The 20,029-nt window shown below is 40.1% G+C and overlaps 1 protein-coding gene across 4 annotated transcripts in view; it reads left to right on the top strand.

Annotated features, from left to right (window-relative positions):
- The window catches only part of SUMF1 (sulfatase modifying factor 1), a 137,975-nt gene that overhangs the window by 829 nt on the left and 117,117 nt on the right, over positions 1–20,029 (top strand). For 2 of the 4 annotated variants that reach the window (XM_010590031.3, XM_003409988.4), the window contains exons 2-3: positions 16,115–16,288; positions 19,519–19,593. In XM_010590031.3, coding sequence (XP_010588333.2) covers positions 16,115–16,288; positions 19,519–19,593 — 249 coding nt within the window. The remainder of the gene's footprint in view (positions 1–16,114; positions 16,289–19,518; positions 19,594–20,029) is intronic. The other 2 variants (XM_064274998.1, XM_064274999.1) reach the window with 1 other exon arrangement.

Below are 20,029 nucleotides of genomic sequence, written 5' to 3' on the forward strand. Positions count from 1 at the left end.
CAAACAAACCCAAACCCGTTCCTGTCGAGTCAATTCCGACTCATAGCAACCCTATAAGACAGAGTAGAACTACCCCATAGAGTTTCCAAGGAGCACCTGGTGGATTCGAACTGCTGACCTTTTGGTTAGCAGTGTAGCACTTAACCACTACCCCACCAGGGTTTCCTAAGGCAGTTACTTTATTGAAGTCCCTGGGTCATGGTGTAGTGATGAAGAGTTCAGCTGCTAACCGAAAGCTCGGCAGTTTGTATCCCCAGGTGCTCCTTGGAAACTCTATGGGCAGTTCTACTCTGTCCTATAGGGTCGGTATGAGTCAGAATTGATTCCATTGCAATGGGTTGCATTTGGGTTTGGGCGGTGCAAATGGATAAGACTGCTCACTGAAAAGTTGGAGGTTCAGTTTCCACTGGAGGTGCCTGGGAAGGAAGAAGGGCCTGGCAATCTACTTCTGAAAAAATCAGCCATTGAAAACTCTATGGAGCACAGACACACATGGAGTCTGCATGAGCCAGAATTGACTTAATTGCAACTGGCTGTTTTTGCTTTATTACTATTTATCTATATCTTCTACAGTGCCTGGTTGTGCTAGCTGCCAGGATATATAAATACCGAGAACCCCATTGCTGTTGAGTCGATTCTGACTCATAGCAACCCTATAAAACAGAGTAGAACTGCCGCATACGGTTTCCAAGGAGTGCCTGGTAGATTTGAACTGCTGACCTTTTGGCTAGCAGCCATAGCTCTCAACCACTATGCCACCAGGGTTTCCAAGGATATATAAATTGTAATAGCTATTACTTAGTTCTGTGTGCCAAGTCCTTTGCATATTGGTGTGTTTATGGAAAAAATTTAGAGGACTAAAACCCAGGTCTTCTGACTCCTAAGCCAGTGCTCCTTCTTCTGTACTTAGTATGCTCTTCTTCCCATTCTCCATCCTATTTCTCTTCCCTGTAGGTTAATTCTGATCAATTTTCAGGACTTAGGTGAGAGGTAATGTCTTCCCGTAGGTGTTGCCTGACCCTCGAACCAACATGCCATCCCTTCAGTATTTCTATATGCTGCCACAGTAGTGTGTGTTTTTCTCTGACATAACAGTTATTAAATATGACATAATGGTTATTAAATATGCTGGTCTGACTGGGCTGTGAGCTTAGCGACGGCCAGGACCATGCTTTAGTCTTAGAGTTATGGAGAGTGTAGGAGATTAGTAGAGGGGCTTCTCATCGATTCTCCACCGCATATAATTATTGGCCTTTCAGAATCTTTGTTATTCCTCAGGAGGCCCTGCATTTCTAGTGTTTATCTTCTGGGTGATGGGAAGTCCTGGTTACTGTTTTAGTGTGTATTGGCCATCCTCGATCTTAATTCCCCCTCCAGCTTGGGTGACAATTGATAATCAGCCTCTCCTTCTCACTGAAGAGAAAGCCCTATATCTGTTTATGTGCTTTCTAATTTACAGGGCAAGTTCTTATTTGTATATATGCATTGATCTTTATCAAATATTTGCCTAGAATCTTCTGGCCAATACTGAACATTTCTTATTTTAAATGTCTCTCTATTGCTTCCAGAATGGGTTGTGGGTGCCAGCTTCTTTTGAATTACATTTATAGGATATAAAAATTTTCATTCCTTTAGAGGTATTGTATGGACCCTCTTTGACCAGTTCTCGTATTCACTTTCTGCGATGTTTGGAGGCATCTCATGCTATTAATAAATGCTGGTTGATGAGAGCCCAGCCCACAAGCCTTCAAGGACTCTTAACCTAATGATTGAACCTGAAGTAGCCTTGTTGTCAAGACAAATGACTTCATAGGAGGCAATTCTTTCCGTTTTCCTTGGCTTCCAGTGTTTTAGTTCATGTGCAGGTGACCTTGTCTAACTCTGATGCTTAGCCATCCATTCTAAATTCAGGAAGTTCAGTATTGTGGGAGAGGTGAATGATGGTAGTGGTAGGTCTAATTTTTGTTTTTCTCTTTGTTTTCTGTGTATTTAGTTTAATTGAACAATATTGGGCACCTGTATTATGGAAGGAAACCCTGGTGGCATAGTGGTTAAGTGCTATGGCTGTGAACCAAAAGATCGGCAGTTTGAATCCACCAGGCGCTCCTTGGAAACTATGGGGCAGTTCTACTCTGTCCTATAGGGCAGCTATGAGTCAGAGTCGACTCGACGTCAACAGGTTTGGTTTTTTTTTTTTTTTTTTTGGTATCGAAGAAGACTTTGTCCTAGGAGCTAAGCATATAGAAAGAAAAACACTCATGTCCTACCCTCTGGTAAAAGTATTTCTTTCCACCCTCACTTCCCTGACTCCTTTCCTAGTGATAATTTGTCTGGAAAAGAGAGTCGCTCTTTCCTGGTAGCTCCAGCGAAAGTTCTAAGATTGACTTTGATTGGGTCATGGACCTACCCGTGACCACATGTCTGTGATCAAAGGAATGTCAAGTTTGGCCTGGCATGAGTCACCTGTTTCCCACTGGAGGTGGAATAGAGTTATCTAGCTCCACCCAAGCCACCTGAACTGAGAGTTGGAGAATTGGTTTCTGCAAGGGACATCAGGTGCCAGTATAAGAGGCAATGGGTGCTGAGTGCACACACTAACAGATGTCCGCTGCACCTGGCCTGAGTGTGTAGGTCAGAAATGATGCTAATGATAATAGAATTATTCTTCACTTATGCTGCTGGCTTGAGTGACAGTGGCAAAAGCTGCGGTGTGGCAGAAGGGATTGTAACTCACTTTCAGACTCAAGGAGGCAGGAATTGTTTGGATCTGCACCTTCAGTGAAGACTTGGTTAAAATTATTATTTTTTTTTGGCTTGGTATCCTACAGAGGAAGACAGCTGATGCTCTGGATTTCAGTAGAACAGCATTTTGCATTCGTAGGACAGAAAACTTCATTAGAGTAAATTGGAAATTATTATCTATTCAGAGCAATGCAGCTATTTTTATCTATAGCCTCCAGAATGGAAACTTGGTATTTTCAGTACTGGCTATCTCTGATAGTTAATGAAAGAAAAAAAAAAAAAATAGGCCAGGAGTCCACAGTAGAAGTCAGGATTTTATTAACATTGTTGGTACTCATCTCAAGGGAGAAGAGAATGAACAAAAATAAGCTAATTGTAAAAATTCATTAGGTAAAATGGGCACAGCCTCCTGTGGGCCCTGTCTCTGAGCTGAGGGGTTAAGAACAGCTGTTATAACAGGACCTATTAGTCTGCTGTGGGAAAGCTTTTTCATTGTAAGTCCTTCATGGAACCTTTTATTGTTGTTATTAATTGCCATTGAGTCAACGCCAACTCATGGCAACAGCATGGTGCAACAGAATGGAAATGTTGTCTGGTCCTGTGCCGTCTTCACGATTGTTGGTATGCTCGAGTCCCTTGTTGTGGCCCCTGTTACGTTGAATGCCTTCCACCTCGACGGCAGTGGGTTTTTTTCCCACCTGAGGGCTCATCTTCCAGCACTATATCTGACAGTATTTTGTTGTGATCCGTAGGGTTTTTATTTGCCAAGTTTTGGGAGTAGATTGCCAGGCCCTTCTTCCTGGTCTGTCTTAGTCTGGAAGCTTCACTGACACCTGTTTATTGTGGGTGACCCTGCTGGTATTTTAAATACTGACGGTATAATTTCCAGCATCATCGTAGGCCGCAGGTCGCCACAGGACAACAGACTGACAGACAGGTGGAGGAGACCTTTTATTGTCGTTGTTAGGTGCTGTCGAGTCGTTTTTGACTTACAGCAGCCGTTTGTACAACAGAACAAAACACTGCTCAGTCCTGCGCCATCCTCACAATCATTGCTATGCTTACGCCCATCGTTGCAGCCACTGTGTCATTCCATCTCTTTTGCTGACTTGCTTTACCAGGCATGATGCCCTTCTCCAGGAACTGGTCCCTACTGATAACATGTCCAAAGTACATGAGACAAAGTCTTGCCATTCTTGCTTCCTAAGGAGCATTCTGGCTGTACTTCTTCCAAGACAGATTTGTTGGTTTTTCTGGCAGTTCATGCTGTATTCTGTATTCTTCACCAACATGCATGCACAGCATTGATGGCAACTGATAGTAAAGAGTTAGTGCAAGTGGGGAAGGTGAGAACAAAGAGTTCTATTTTTTATTTCTTCTGCTCCTATTTTTCTAACTCTTCTGCTGTTATTGTTGAGCACGTTCATTTTTTTTCCCCCAGCGAGTTATCTTTCTTTGGCTTTTTTTTCCTCTTCTCAATTTAAGCCCCTTATTTTATAGATCAGACTTCACAATGCCTAAGGTGTTGAGTAGTCTATGAATTGACTTTTCACCCAAATGATTTGAAAGTAAGTCCTTGTGTATGCAAAGAGTGTATATATGACAGATGGTATGATTAAGGACGTGTGTTCTTTATTTCTTAATCGAGATATAATTCACATACCATAATATTCACCCTTTTAAAGTGTACCATTCAGCAGATTTTAGTATATTTGCACAATTGTGCAACCACTAAAAAAAGGAAAAAAAAAAAAAAACCTGTTGCTGTAGAGTTGATTTCTACTCAGGGCAACCGTAGGTGTTATAGAGTAGAACTGCTCAATAGGGCTTTCTTGTGTGTAATCTTTACTGAAGCAGATCGCCAGGCCTTTCATCCGTGCCTCTGCTAGGTGATTTTGAACTACCAACCTTTACGTTAGTAGTCAAGTGCAAACTGTTTATGTCACCCTGGGACCCATTAACGCTATCTAGTTCTAGAAGATCTTCATCAATCCCCCCCCCCATCCCTTACCCATTAGTAATCATTCCCTATTCACCCCTCTCTGAGCCTCGGGCAAGCACTAATCTGTTTTCTGTCCCTTTGGATTTGCTTCTTCTCGACATTTCATAAATCATACAATACATGGCCTTTTGTGAGTGGCTTCACTTGGCTTGATGTTTTCAGGGTTCTTCTTGTTGCAGCATGTATCAGTATGTCATTCCTTTTTATGACCATATAGTATTCCAGTGTATGGATATATGATTTTTTTTATCATTGATACTATACACAGCAGAACAGACACCAATTCAGTGGTTTCTACACGTACAATTCAATGACGTTGATTACATTCTTGGAGTTGTGCAACCGTTCTCACCCTCCTTTTCTGAGTTGTTCCTTTCTATTAACATAAACTTACTTCCTCCTAAGGTTCCGATCTTTTGAATTGCTGTGGTCAAGTGGATTCCACGTAGATAAATCTTAAAAGAGCATAATGCTCAAGGCAGATGTTCTTTACTAGTTAAGCTAAACTTTTTTTTTTTCAATTGTGATTTAGGTGAAAGTTTACAGAGCAAATTAGTTTATCATTAAACAGTACACAAATTGTTTTGTGACATTAGTTGCCAACCCTGTGATATATCAATGCTTTCCTACTTCCCCATCCCTGATTTCATTCGTCCAGTTTCCCTGTCCCTCTCTGCTTTTGGACTGGTGTGCCCATTAGTCTCATATACATGATTGAACTATGAAACCTGTCCCTCACATATGTTATTGTGGGCTCTATAGACCTGTCTAATCTTCGGCTGAAGGATGAACCTCAGGAGTGACTTCAGTACTGAGTAAAAAGGGCGTCTGGAGGCCATACTCGCAGGGTTTCTGTAGTCTCTGTCAGACCAGCAAGCCTGGTTTTCTTTTATTTTTGTGAATTTGAATTTTTTTCTACATTTTCCTCTCGCTCTGTCCGGGACCCTTGTTGTGATCCTTGCCAGTGCAGTTGCTGGTGGTAACTAGATATTATCTAGTTGTTCTGGGTATTGTTTGATTGTAAGGAGACTTCAGGAGATATTTTTGGTTAAAGATTTAAAGATTATCTCAAGGCAGTAGTTTCAGGGGTTCATCCAGCATCCATGGCTCCAGAAAGTCTGGAGTCCATGAAAACTTGAAATTCTACTTTGTGTTTTCCTTCTTTTGATCTGGATTCTTCTATGGAATAGATCAAAGTGTTCAGTAATGGTACCCTGGTACCATCCAGTTCTTCTGGTCTCGTGGCAAAAGAGGCAGTTGTTCATGGAGGCAGTTAGCCACATATTGTATTTCCTCCTCTTATTCCTGGCTCATTCCTTTGTTTCTATAGGTAAATAGAGACCAGTTATTGTACTTGGATAGCTGTTTGCAAGCTTTTAAGGCCCCAGGCACTACACAACAAACTAGAAGGTAGAACAGAAGCACTAAACAGCTTATTAGGCCAGTTAACTGGGATGTGCCATGAAACCATGACTCTAGACCTCCAAACCAAGAAACCACATCTCATGAGGTGTTTAGTCATACGTAAGCAGCCTCAGCAGCTAGTCTTTTTTTTCTCTCCTTGTCATTCTAAATATATCTGACAACTTTTGCCAATTCAACTTTTTATAGGTGTACATCTTATTGACAGCAATTAGATTAATTGGCTGTGCAATCTTACCCTTAATCAATACGATTTTTCCATCACTGTAAACTGAAAGTACTCCATAAGCAATGCCCCCCACCCCTTCCATCTCCCTTCCATCCTGGTAATCACTAATAAACTTTGGTCTCTACATTTGCCTTTTCTTGTCTTTTTCTGTAGGTGAGGCTATACAGTATTTGTCCTTTTGTGATTGACTTATTTCATTCAGCATAATGCCTTTAGGTTCCATCTATATTGTAGCATGTATCGGGATTTCATTTCTCCTGCTGGCTGACTAGTATTCCATTGTATGTATGTACCGCATTGTCTTTATTCATTCATCTGTTGATGAGCATTTAGCTTGTTTCCACCTTTTGGCTATTACGAGTAGTGCTACGTGAACATTTGTGTGCAAGCCTCTGAGTCTCTGTTTTCAAGTCTTTTGGGTGTATACCTAGGAGTGGAATTGCTGGGTCATAGGGTAGTTCCGTTTTTAGTTTTTCGAGGAACTGCCACAGTGTTTTCCATAACGGCTATACCATTTTGCATTCCCACCAGTTTCCCCGCGTTCTCACTTACGTTTGTTATTTATTTGTTTTTATTTTAGCTATCCTAGTCGGAGTGAAATGTTATCTCATTGTGCTTTTGATTAGCATCTCTCTGGTGGCTAATGTTGTTGAGCATCTTTTTGTGTGTTTGGTGGACATTTGAATGTCCTCTTTGGTAAAATGTCTGTTCATGTGATTTGCCCATTTTATGATTGGGTTATTTGTCTTTTTCTTGTTAAGTTGTTGAAGTTTTATATGTATTTTGGTTATTAGGTTCTTATCAGATATGTGGTTTCCAAAGATACCTGTCAGTAGCTTGTCTTTTCACTTTTTTGGTAGTCTTTTGATGAACAAAAGTATTTAATTTTTATGAGGTCCCATTTATTTATTTTGTCTTTTGCTGTTTGTGCTTTAGTTATTACATTAGATAATCCCCTGTTAAAAGCTGGGCCTGATGGCATTACACTGCATTTTCTTCTAAGAGTTTTATGGCTTTAATTTAAGGACATTTATGTCCTTAATCCATTTTGAGTTTGTTTTTGTGTATGGTGTGACGCTTGAACTCTGTTTTCTGCATGTGGAAATCCAGTTTTCTTAACATCATTTATTGAAGAAGGATATACCACGTTTCGTTTATCCATTTGTCAGTTGCTGGACACTTGTTTTATTTCCACTTTTTGGCTATTATGAATAATACTGCTGTGAATGTTTGTATACACATTTTTTTAAAAAAAATTTATTGTGCTTTAAGTGAGAGTTTACAAATCTAGTCAGTCTCTCATACAAAAATTTATGTACATCTTGCTATATACTCCCAATTGCTCTCTCCCTAATGAGACAGCACACTCCTCTCTACCCCCTATTTTCGTGTCCAGCCAGCTTCTGACCCCCTCTGCCTTCTCATCTCCCCTTCAGACAGGAGATGGCAACATAGTCTCCTCTGCCTACTTGATCCAAGAAGCTTACTCCTTACCATTATCATTTTCTATCCTGTAGTCCAGTCCGATCCCTGTGTGAAGAGTTGGCTTTGAGAATGGTTCCTGTCTTGGGCTAACAGAAGGTCTGGGAACCATGACCACGGGGGTTCTTCTAGCCTCAGTCAGACCATTAAGTCTGGTTTTTTTACGAGAATTTGGAGTCTGCATCCCACTGTTCTCCTGCTCCCTCAGGGTTCTCTGTTGTGTTCCTTGTCAGAGCAGTCACTGGTTGTAGCCAGGCACCGTCTAGTTCTTCTTTTCTTAGCCTGATATAGTCTCTGGTTTATGTGGCCCTTTCTGTCTCTTGGGCTCATAATTACCTTGTGTCATTGGTGTTCTTCATTCTCCTTTGGTCCAGGTGGGTTGAGACCAATTGATGCATCTTAGATGGCTGCTTGCCGGTGTTTAAGACCCCAGACAAGGCTGTAATCTTTATGGGAGCAGACTGCCACTCTCCAAAGTGGGGTGCAGAATGTTTTCTTAATAGGTTTTATTTTGCCAGTTTACCTAGATGTCCCCTGAAACCATGGTCCCCAAACCCCCGCCCCTGCTACGCTGGCCTTCGAAGCATTCAGTTTATAAAGAAAACGTCTTTGCTTTTGGTTTAGTCCGGTTGTGCTGACCTCTCCTGTGTTGTGTGTTGTCTTTCCCTTCACCTAAAGTAGTTCTTGTCTACCATCTAATTAGTGAATACCCATCTCCCTCCCTCCCTCTCCGCTCTCATAACCATCAAAGAATATTTTCTTCTCTGTTTAAACTATTTCTCGAGCTCTTATAATAGTGGTCTTATACAATGTTTGTCCTTTTGCAATTGACTAAAATCACTAAGCGTAATGCCTTCCAGATTCCTCCATGTTATGAAATGTTTCATGGATTTATCATTGTTCTTTATTGATGCATAGTGTTCCATTGTGTAAATATACCATAATTTATTTCTCCATTTCTCTGTTGATGGGCACTTTGCTTATTTCCATCTTTTTGCTATCGGAAACAATGCTGCAGTGAACGTGGGTGTGCATATATCTGTTTGTGTAAAGGCTCTTATCTCTCTAGGATACATTCCAAGGAATGAGATTGCTGGATTGTATGGTAGTTCTATTTCTAGCTTTTTAAGGAAGTGCCAAATCCATTTCCAAAGTGATTGTACCATTTTACATTCCCACCAGCAGTATAAGTGTTCCAGTCTCTCCACAGCCTCTCTAACATTTGTTATTTTGTAGTTTTTGGATTAATGCCAGCCTTTTTTGTTGGATTGAGATGAAATCTCATTGTCGTTTTGATTTGCATTTCTCTCGGAATTGACTCGACGGCACTGGGAATGGCTAATGATCGTGAGCATTTCCTCAGGTATCTGTTAGCTACCTGAACGTCTTCTTTAGTGAAGTGCCTGTTCATATTCTTTGCCCATTTCTTAGTTGGGTTATTTGTCTTTTTGCAGTTGAGCTTTTGCAGTATCATGTAGATTTTAGAGAACAGATGCTGATCAGAAATGTCATAGCTAAAAACTTTTTCCCAGTTTGTAGGTAATTTTTTTACTCTTTTGGTGAAGTCTTTGGATGAGCATAGGTGTTTGATTTTTAGGAGCTCCCAGTTATCTAGTTTCTCTTCTGGTATTAGTGCATTGTTAGTAATGTTTTGTATACTGTTTATGCCATGTATTAGGGCTCCTAACATTGTCCCTATTTTTTCTTCCTTGATCTTTATCGTTTTAGATTTTATATTTAGGTCTTTGATCCATTTTGAGTTAGTTTTTGTGCATGGTGTGAAGCATGGGTCTTCTTTCATTTTTTTGCAGATGGATATCCAGTTATGCCAGCACCTTTTGTTAAAGAGACTCTTTTCCCCATTTAACTGTCTTGGGGCCTTTGTCAAATATCAGCTGCTCATATGTGGATGGATTTATGTCTGGATTCTCAATTCTGTTCCATTGATCTATGTATCTGTTGTTGTACCAGTACCAGGCTGTTTTGACTGCTATGGCCGTATAATAGGTTCTAAAATCAGGAAGAGTAAGGCCTCCCACTTTGTTCTTCTTTTTCATTAATGCTTCACTTATCTCGGGCCTCTTTCCCTTCCATATGAAGTTGGTGATTTGTTTCTCCATCTCATTAAAGAATGTCGTTGGAATTTGGATTGGAATTGCATTAAATGTATAGATTGCTTTTGGTAGAAAAGACATTTTTAAAATGTTAAGTCTTCCCATCCATGAGCAAGGTATGTTTTTCCAGTTATGTAGGTCTCTTTTAGTTTCTTACACTAATGTCTTGTGGTTTTCTTTATACAGGTCTTTTACCTGTCTGGTAAGATTTATTCCTAAGTATTTTATCTTCTTGGGTGCTACTGTAAATGGTATTGATTTGGTGATTTCCTCTTCGATGTTCTTTTTGTTGGTGTAGAGGAATCCAACTGATTTTCATATGTTTATCTTGTATCCTGATGCTCTGCTGAACTCTTCTATTAGTTTCAGTAGTTTTCTTGAGGGTTCTTTAGGGTTTTCTGTGTATAAGATCATGTCATCTGCAAATAGAGATACTTTTACTTCTTCCTTGCTAGTCTGGATGCCCTTTATTTCTTTATTCAGCCTAATTGCTCTGGCTAGGACCTCCAGCACAATGTTGAATAAGAGTGGTGGTAAAGGGCATCCATGTCTGGATCCCGATCTCAATGGGAATGCTTTCAGGCTCTCCATTTAGGATGATGTTGGCTGTTGGCTTTGCATAAATGTCCTTTATTATGTTGAGGTATTTTCCTTCTATTCCTATTTTGCTGAGAGTTTTTATCATGAATGGGTGTTGAACTTTGTCAAATGCCTTTTCTGCACAATTGATAAGACCACGTGGTTATTGTCTGTTGTTTTATTTATATAATGGATTACACTGATTGTTTTTCTAATGTTGAACCATCCCTACATATCCAGAATGAATCCCACTTGGTCACAGTGAATTATTTTTTGATATGTTGTTGAATTCTATTGGCTAGAATTTTGTTGAGGATTTTTACATCTAAGTTCATGAGGGATATAGGTCTGTTATTTTCTTTTTCTGTGGTGTTTTTACCTGATTTTGGTATCAGGGATATGCTGGCTTCATAGAATGAGTTTGGGAGTATTCTGTCCTTTTCTGTGCTCTGAAATACCTTTAGTAGTAGTGGTGTTAACTTTTCTCTGAAAGTTTGGTAGAACTCTCCAGTGAAGCTATCTGGGCCAGGGCTTTTTTTTGTTGGGAGTTTTAAAATTACCTTTTCAATCTCTTCTTTTGTTATGGGTGTCTTTAGTTGTTCTACCTCTTTGTGTTAGTTTAGGTAGGTAGCATGTTTCTAAAAATTCATCAATTATTTCTAGGTTTTCAAATTTGTTAGAGTACACTTTTTTGCAGTAATCTGATATGATTATTTTAATTTCAGTTTGGCCTGTTGTGATATCGTCCATCTCACTTCTTATTGGAGTTATTTGCTTCCTCTCCTGTTTTTCTTTTGTCAGTTTGGCCAACAGTGTATTAATTTTGTAGATTTTTTCAAAGAACCAGCTTTTGGTCTTGTTAATTCTTTCGGTTGTTTTTCTGTTCTCTATGTCATTTAATTCTGCTCTAATTTTTATTATTTGCTTACTCCTGGTGCCTGAGGGTTTCTATTGTTGCTCTCTTTCTATTAAGTTGTAAGGATAATTCTTTGATTTTGGCCCTTTCCTCTTTTTGTATGTGTGCATTTTTGGATATAAATTGAACTGTGAGCACTGCTTTCGCTGTGTACCAAAGGTTCTGATAGGAAGTGTTTTCATTCTCATTGGATTCTATGAATTTCTTTATTCCATTCTTCATGTCTTCTATAACCCAGTTATTTTTCAGCAGGGTGTAATTCAGTTTCCAAGTGATTTCTTTTCCCTGCTTTTTCTGTTATTGAGTTCTGCTTTTATGGCCTTATGGTCAGAGAAGATGCTTTGTAATATTTCGATGTTTTGAATTCTGCTAAGGCTTGCTTTATGACCAAATTTGTGGCCTAGTGTAGAGAATGTTCTGTGTGCACTGGAAAAGAAAGTATACTTGGCTGCTGTTGGGTGGAGTGTTCTGTATATGTCTGTTAGGTCAAGTTGGTTGATTGTGGCATTTAGATCTTCTGTGTCTTTATTGAGCTTCTTTCTGGATGTCCTGTCCTTCACCAAACGTGGTCTCCTACTATAATTGTGGAGCTGTCTATCTCACTTTTGAGTGCTCTTGAAGTTTGTTTTATGTATCTTGCAGCCCTGTCATTGGGTGCATAAATATTTAATATGGTTATATCCTCATGGTATATTGCCCCTTTAATCACTATATAATGTCTTTCCTTATCCTTTGTGGTAGGTTTAACTTTAAAGCCTATTTTGTCAGAAATTAATATTGCCACTCCTGCTCTTATTTGATTGTTGTTTGCTTGATATATTTTTTTCCATCCTTTGAGTTTTAGTTTGTTTGTGTCTCTAAGTCTAATGTGTGTCTCTTTTAGGCAGCATATACATGGATAGTGTTTTTTTAATCGGTTCTGCCACTCTCTGTCTCTTTGCTGGTGCATTTAGTCCATTTACATTCAGGGTAATTATGGATAGTTATGAGTTTAGTTCTGTCATTTTGATGTCTTTTTTTGTGTGTTGTTGACAGTTTCTTTTTCCCAGTTAATTTTTTTGTGTTGAGTAGTTTATATATTGTCTTTTCTTCTTACTTGTTGTTTGTTGATTTTTGTTTCTGGTGAGTCTCTTTTTTTTTCTTTTATTTTGATGAGTAGGATCGTTAGACTCGTTTGTGGTTACCTTAATATTTACCCCTATTTTTCTAAGTTTAAACCTAACTTTTATTTCTTTATGTCACCTTGTCTTCCTCTCCATATGAAAGACCTATTTCTTGGTCCCTATTTATTATTTTAATGTTGTCTTCTTTTACATAATGACATCGCTGTTTCCCTGTTCTGAGCCTTTTTTTATCTTTACTTATTTTTGTGATTTCCCTATTTGGGCTGACATCTGGTTGCTCTGTCCTGTGTTCTAGTCTTGGATTGATCTGATGTTATCGATTTTCTAACCAGAGAACTTCCTTTAGTATTTTGTTTAGCTTTGGTTTGGTTTTTACAAATTCCATAACCTTCTGTTTATCTGGAAATATTGTAATTTCGCCTTCATATTTGAGTGACAGTTTTGCTGGCTATATGATTCTTGGCTGGCAATTTTTTTCCTTCAAAGCTTCATATGTGTCATCCCATTGCCTTTTTGCCTGCATGGTTTCTACCGAGTAGTCTGAGCTTCTTGTTGTTGCTCCTTTGTAGGTGACTTCTCGTTTATCCCTGGCTGCTTTAAAAATTTTCTCTTTATCTTTGGTTTTGGCAAGCTTGATTTTAATATGTCTTGGCGACTTTCTTTTAAGATCTACCTTATGTGGAGTTCGATGAGCCTCTTGGGTAGATATCTTCTCATCTTTCACGATATCAGGGAAGTTTTCTGCCAACAAATCTTCAACAATTCTCTGTATTTTCTGTTATGCCTCCCTGTTCTGGTATCGCAGTCACTTGTGGGTTATTTCTCTTGATAGAGTCCCAAATAATTCTTAAGGTTTCTTCATTTTTTAAAATTTGTTTATAATTTAAGTTCTTTATGATTTTTCTTCAAATATATTGGTACCAAGTGCTTTGTCTTCAAGTTCACCAGTTCTGCCTCCCACTTGCTCAGTTCTGCTCCTCTGACTTTTTATTGAGTTGTCTAATTCTGAAATTTTATTGTTAATCTCCTGAATTCTGATTATTGTCTATGGATTCTTGCAGCTTATTAAATTTTTCATTATATTCCTGGATAACCTTTTTAGTTTCTTCAACAGCTTTATTTGTGTGTTCTTTGGCTTGTTCTGCATATTGCCTGATCTCCTTCCCGATGCCTTGAAGAGTTCTGTACATTAATCTTTTGTATTCTGCATCTGGTAATTCCAGGAAGTCACCTTCATCCAGAAGTTCCCTTGATTCTTTGTTTTGAGAGCTTGTTGAAGTGATCATGGTCTGCTTCTTTATGTGATTTGATATTGACTCTTGTCTCTGAGCCATCTGGAAGTTATTAGTTTATTTTATGTTTGCTTACTGTAGCCTAGCTTCTTGCTTTGTTTTGTTTTGACATGCCCAAATAGGTTGCTTCAGTGAATTAGCTAGATTATTTTTGCCTTTAAAGTTCTAACATCATGAAGGCTAGAGCTGTTATTAGGTATATGAACCTAGGAGTCCATTCACTTTTCTTGTGTGGATTCAGCTCAGGTGTCCAGGTAGTTGGTCATCACGTGTGTGGTACAGGCTCTGTCCTACAGTCTTTGAGGAGCAGGGGTGATTGGTGTAGGTACAGGTATTTGGTTGCTGCAAGGGGTCATGCTCTGAACAAGGTAGGGGGCTGACAACTGTCCCCTGTGAAGAAAGTGCATCCCTGTTCCCTAGAGTGCACAGGTGGGTGGGTTTTGCAGATGGACCATGGGCGCCCATTGCTTTTGGTTGTAAGGACTAGGAGGTACCAGTTATCCTTGGACCCCTGTCACGGGGGCTGGGTAGACCTGAGAGGAGCCACCAGTCCTTAGGCCCCTGATGTGAGCGGGTGAGGGTCCTGTTTAATAGGCAGAGCGGTGTCAGGCATCAAACACCCACCTCTCCACTGCACAGCTGATTCAGTTGCATTCTGCCAACAAGGGCCTATTCTCTTGAAATAGTCCTGCACAGGTCTATGTAGGGGAGAAAGGTATTCAAAGTCCACAGACCATTTATGGCTGGACAGGAGCTGCTTCTGTCCTGAGCTCTCCAGGTAGATAATCTTTTCTCCCAATTTTGAATTTATTCCTTCTCCGAGTCCTGGTGAATGGCTCAGGGTGCTCAGCAGGGTCTATCTCAGGCCCAGAGAAATCGACAGCCACCACTGAAGCTGGCTTGAGGGCTAGCCCAAACTGTTGGGGGCTAGGGGAGCAGTAAAATATATGCAAGTACTTGGGTTTTGCCAAGAGCACCGTTCTCTGGTTCTGGAGGTCTGAGTAGGCTTTGTGGCTGGCTGTCTGTCCCTGAGGAAACTGTGGCCGGAACTGTACTGCCAGCCTGCTGCAGTCATTCCTGGGAATGGTGCCTGAGGGTTCCTGGTGATTCAGGTCTGGCACCTCCTGTCCGCTTCTGAACCCTTTCTCCCTCCCTCTGCCGCTCAGTCCATTTTCTAATTTTGGCTTTGATGTTCAGGGCTCCTAGCTTGTCGTAAACATGATTGTTTCACTTGTTTTTTCAGGTCTTTGTTGTACGAGGGATCACTGTAAGTGTCTGACTACTCCGCCATCTTGGCCCCGCCTCGTGTACAGGTTTTTGAGTATATACTTTCGAGTGGAATTGCTGGGTCATATGGTAACTGTGCTTAGCTTTTTGAAGAATTGCCAGATTGTTTTTCAAGGTACCTGTACCTTTTACACTCCCCCCAGCAATGTATAAGGGTTCTAATTTCTCCATATCCTCACTGACACTTGTTATCATTCATACTTTTTGTTAGAGCCATCCTAGTGAGTGTGAAGTGGTATCTCATTGTGGTTTCAGCTTGCATTTGTCTGCTGACTAATAATGTAGAGCATGGTCTATGTTTGTAACTGAGATTTTCAGTGTGCTCTTGAGACCCTGTGCTCAGTGCTGGCGACACAGCTTTGAACAAGGCAGCCACTGTCCTCTTGGACTTTAGAGTTCATTTCGGAAGGTAGATACTATACAAGAAATTGCAAGTAGGATTTTCATAAGGAGTTATAGAGGACATGGTCCCCTGGTAACATTTTTAGGTTTTTTATTTCAGTAACTTAAGGCTTTTCCATTATCACTGGAGGCCAAAATTCATTCGGTGGGTATCTAAAAATATTATATATGGCATTTTTATATTTTAACAATACCTCAGAAGAAACAGGTGTATATTAAAGGAAAAAAATTACAAAAATGTGTAAAGAAAAAAGTGGAACATTCTCCTTGACTTTCCACTCGAGCCCTTAGCAGTTTGTTGTGTATTATCCCAGACCCGTTTCCATGCATGCACAGATTTGTATCATGTAGAGAGTTTGGACTGAACAAATTACTTTGCTAAAAATTTTTCATTTCTTTTCATGACTAGTGATTTTACTAATTGTACAGAGATTTCTGAAGGATGGTGGGTCTTTACTGACTATTGCCAGGCACTTTCCGTGGTCAATCCCCTTTGACTGTGATGTTTCACTTTTCACTGCAGATGGTTCGCATCCCTGCCGGAGTATTCACAATGGGCACAGATGATCCTCAGATCAAGCAGGACGGGGAAGCACCTGCCCGAAGAGTCATGATTGATGCCTTTTACATGGATGCCTATGAAGTCAGTAATGCTGAATTTGAGAAGTTTGTGAACTCAACAGGCTATTTGACAGAGGTAATGGAGTTGGGGTGGGGAGGGAGAACTTGTTCCTTTTTAGAACTTTTAATAGTGCTTTATTAATAGCTAACATTGATTGACGTCTTTTTGCTATGTGCCTAGCACTGTACTTAGCACTTTAATCCAAAAGCAACCCCACGAGGCAGGTTATGTTTCAGGTAGGAAGCTGAGGATTTGAAAGGTGATTTTCCCCACGTCACAGAGCTAGTCTGTCAAGCTGGCATTCAGACCTAGCCAGTTTGACCCCAAAACCCACATTCTTAACCCTTATTTCATCGTGTGTTAATGCTGTTAAGTGCTAGGGAGTGTCACTGTTCAGTAACGCTTTTTGAGATAAGAGCTAGTATGTAAAGAAAGGCCACTTTTCCTTCTCAGTAAATTGCAACTTGGTCGTTCAGAAGCATTTACTTCCTGGGTGATAAAAGCAGAAGTGTGGCTTTTTCATTTTTGTGGTTTTATCTCAGTGCCTTGATGACTCTAATAATAAGCTCTCTGGTCGCAGTTCCAGGCCTTATCGTATGAATATGGTCATTGAATCACAAAGCCAGGTTCTGAAAGTGAATATTTGTCCTAAATGGGAATAGGAAGAGGGAAGCTTTCTCGTTTCTGTAAGTTTCTGAAATAACACTTGTTTTGTAGGCTGCCAGTTTTCTCTCACCAAAAGACTTCACCCCTGCCTTCAGTTTGTGGAGTCCTTGTTCTTTTTGTTCCATAAGGTTACTCGTACCAAGTTCCTTAATAGTCTACTCACAGTCTGAAGAGGAGTTCTAAGGGAAGAAGGCTTCCCTCAGATAAGCGTTTTCTATGATCATTAAATAGAATAAACAGAATTTATGAGTCCATGAACATGGGGGGGAGAAAATTTCATCTTGAGTTTTACTAATCTGTAACTGAAATGCACCATTTCCTTTAGTTATAAACACAGACAAGAAAGCATAGTAACAGTAGCAGTACCTATAACTTTGTCACCAGTAGAAATCACAAATGTTTTTCTATCACATTATTGTTGTTGCAGATACCTGGAAATATTATTTACATTCATCCCCACTTTGAAATTATGATAATCATTAGATTTTCTGCGAGACCTTATCATGTTAATAAAGAGCGTATATTTGAGCACATGTATAACTATAGCATATATTTGTTTTATTAATATTTCGATAGAACTGATTCTCTGTATTCAGATTCCTTTGTAATCCTATTTATTTTATACATTTAAACATCCATTCAGAAAAGGGGTTCATAAGCTTCACCATACTGTCAAAGGAGTCTGGGGCACAAAAAGGGCTAAAGAACCCCTGCCTTGGACCAAAAGAATTCGTCATTATTTTATGGCACTTAATAGCTTTTTTCTGTCTCTCCAGCTTCATTTTACATGACACCCCCATTCTTACTATGTTCTAGCTCTGCTGTTCTTGTTTTTAGTCCTTGAAGCTTGACACTCTTTCCAGCCTTGGGGCCTTGGCCCATATTTTCCTCTCTGCTTGGAATTTTCTACCATCTTCCCGGTCCCATTTTTTGGATAGCTGTCTCCTTCTCACTCTTCAGTCATCTCAGCTTAAATGTCATCTTCCCTGAGAGGCTTCCCCTGCCTACTCTATCCAAAAGAAGCCGTTCTTGACACTCTACTGTACAGGGTGAAGTAAAATTGTAATTATTTTCTTCTTTTCTTTGTTTGACTTGTTTTTTGTTTGTGTGCCTGCACGTAAGTGCTGTAAAGAGTGGGACCACGCCTTTCTAAAATTCACCTGTATCACCTAAAGCCAGGCACATGTTCATGTGATCCATGTTTGGTGAATGAAGGAATGGCTTAAGTACTTGGGCATAGTGGCCATAAGGTAATACAGGAAGAAGAGTAGCAGTGAAGAAAAGATGATGACCTCTGTTTTGGACAAAGAGTTTGAGGTGCTTTGAGGCCTGAAGTAGGTACCTAGAAGGCAGTTAAGGAGCCCGATCCAAAGAAGGTGGTTAATCAGAGGCGCGCAGCCACTAACTAAAAGGTCGGCAATTCAAACTCACCCAGCCGTTCTGTGGGAGAAAGACCTGGTCGTCTGCTTCTGTAAAGATTACAGCCAGGAAGACCCTGTGGGGCAGTTCCTACTCTGTCACATGGGGTCACTGTGAGTTGAAATCGACTCAAAAGCGCCCAAGAACAACAACAAGAAGTAGGCAGTTAATTTTATCCAGTGAGGACGGGAGTGGACACGGAGATCATCGAGTCACTTGAGGTGCTGGTGGTAAAGTGATCGAAACGGGTTGTTGAGTAGTAGATCAGTATATCTCAAAGTGTATTTCTCACACCGCCTGTATTTGAGTCGTCAGCTGTACTGTTTACATGTGTGGTTTCCTCAGCTTTATCCCAGACCCTCAGAATCAGAATCTTTGGTGTCAGAGGTAGGAATCTAGTTTTCACAAGCTGGCCAGGTGACCTTAACTGTACAGAGCTTGAGAGCCGCTGGTTTAGAGTAAGAAGAGCAGAGAGCCAAGAGCAGAGATCTGGGGAGCAATACTGTTGTAGAGACTGGAAGAAGGCCCCATGTATTTCAGGAGACAAGTAGGAACCACCAGAGACATGTAAGAGGAAAACTAGAAGAGCAGTGTCCCAGAGTCATGGAGACCAAGAGACTAGGGTGGGTGTTTCCAGAATGGGGTCATATGCAACCAAATGGATGACAATTTGAGACACTAATATTAAATAATGTCATCAAAATACAAGCTTCTGTCTGATGCTTGAATTGGCCACTTGAAGTTTATAAGTGCAGCTGACACCTTAGTGGAGCCAGAGTATGTCAGAATATCAGCAAACAGTGCCATTTAATTCTTGTAGCTAAATTTCCGGAGCAGAACAAAAGGCAGAGCTTAATTACCTGATCTCACGTATAAAGGGTACATTATTTTTTCCAAAGTCATTTATAATACTTCGGTATATGTGAGTCTATCAGCACTAGGAAAAAAAAAAAAAAAATCAGCAGGAACAATCACGTGCTCAAAAGCTAATCTCTTCCTGTCTGCATTCTTACCAGCTAAATGAGTCTTAAATAAAATTGGTCTCCGTGAGTAACGTGGACTTGTTTTTAAAAGGCAAGTCAAATGTTTTTAAGTCATTTCTGAATCCTCTGGGAAGGCATAAGAGAAGCTTAAATTCTAGAAGTGTTCAAGGAAAATGGCACATGTGAAATGTGTGATTACAACCCTCTCTGGATTTTTATTTCCTTCCTTCCTTATAGGCTGAGAAGTTTGGTGACTCCTTTGTCTTTGAAGGCATGTTGAGTGAGGAAGTGAAGACTGATATCCAACAGGCAGTAAGTAATGTTTAAACAGGCTCTTGTATTCCTCTGGGATTGACTGGAAAGAGTTTGAGTGAAAAATCCAAATACAGGTGGCACCCTCCTCTCCCCCAATACCTAACTGTTCCCTTGCTGTACATTTGCTCAGAATAATAGCCCCATAGAACACAGCACCATATGGTGAGGAAATAGGCCAAGTCCAGGGTGGCACCTGAAGAAATGTTGGGTCTGACTTGAGCTTTTGTCTTGTGTAGCTGAGGAACACATTATGTTGCTATGTATGGCTCAGCTGAGCTCTATACGCTTCTGGGTTTCTTTCTATTTAAATAGCCATTTCTAGAATAGAGGATTAAATGTGTTTTTGTTTTTGTTTTTTTTTTACTTCTATTCTTAAAGTCGTAATCTTATCTGGTGCTGTTGTCTACTAGAGCTTCATAGAGAAGATCCAGGG

The sequence above is a fragment of the Loxodonta africana genome, chromosome 22, assembly GCF_030014295.1.
Source record: "Loxodonta africana isolate mLoxAfr1 chromosome 22, mLoxAfr1.hap2, whole genome shotgun sequence".
In the NCBI taxonomy this organism is placed as follows: domain Eukaryota; kingdom Metazoa; phylum Chordata; class Mammalia; order Proboscidea; family Elephantidae; genus Loxodonta; species Loxodonta africana.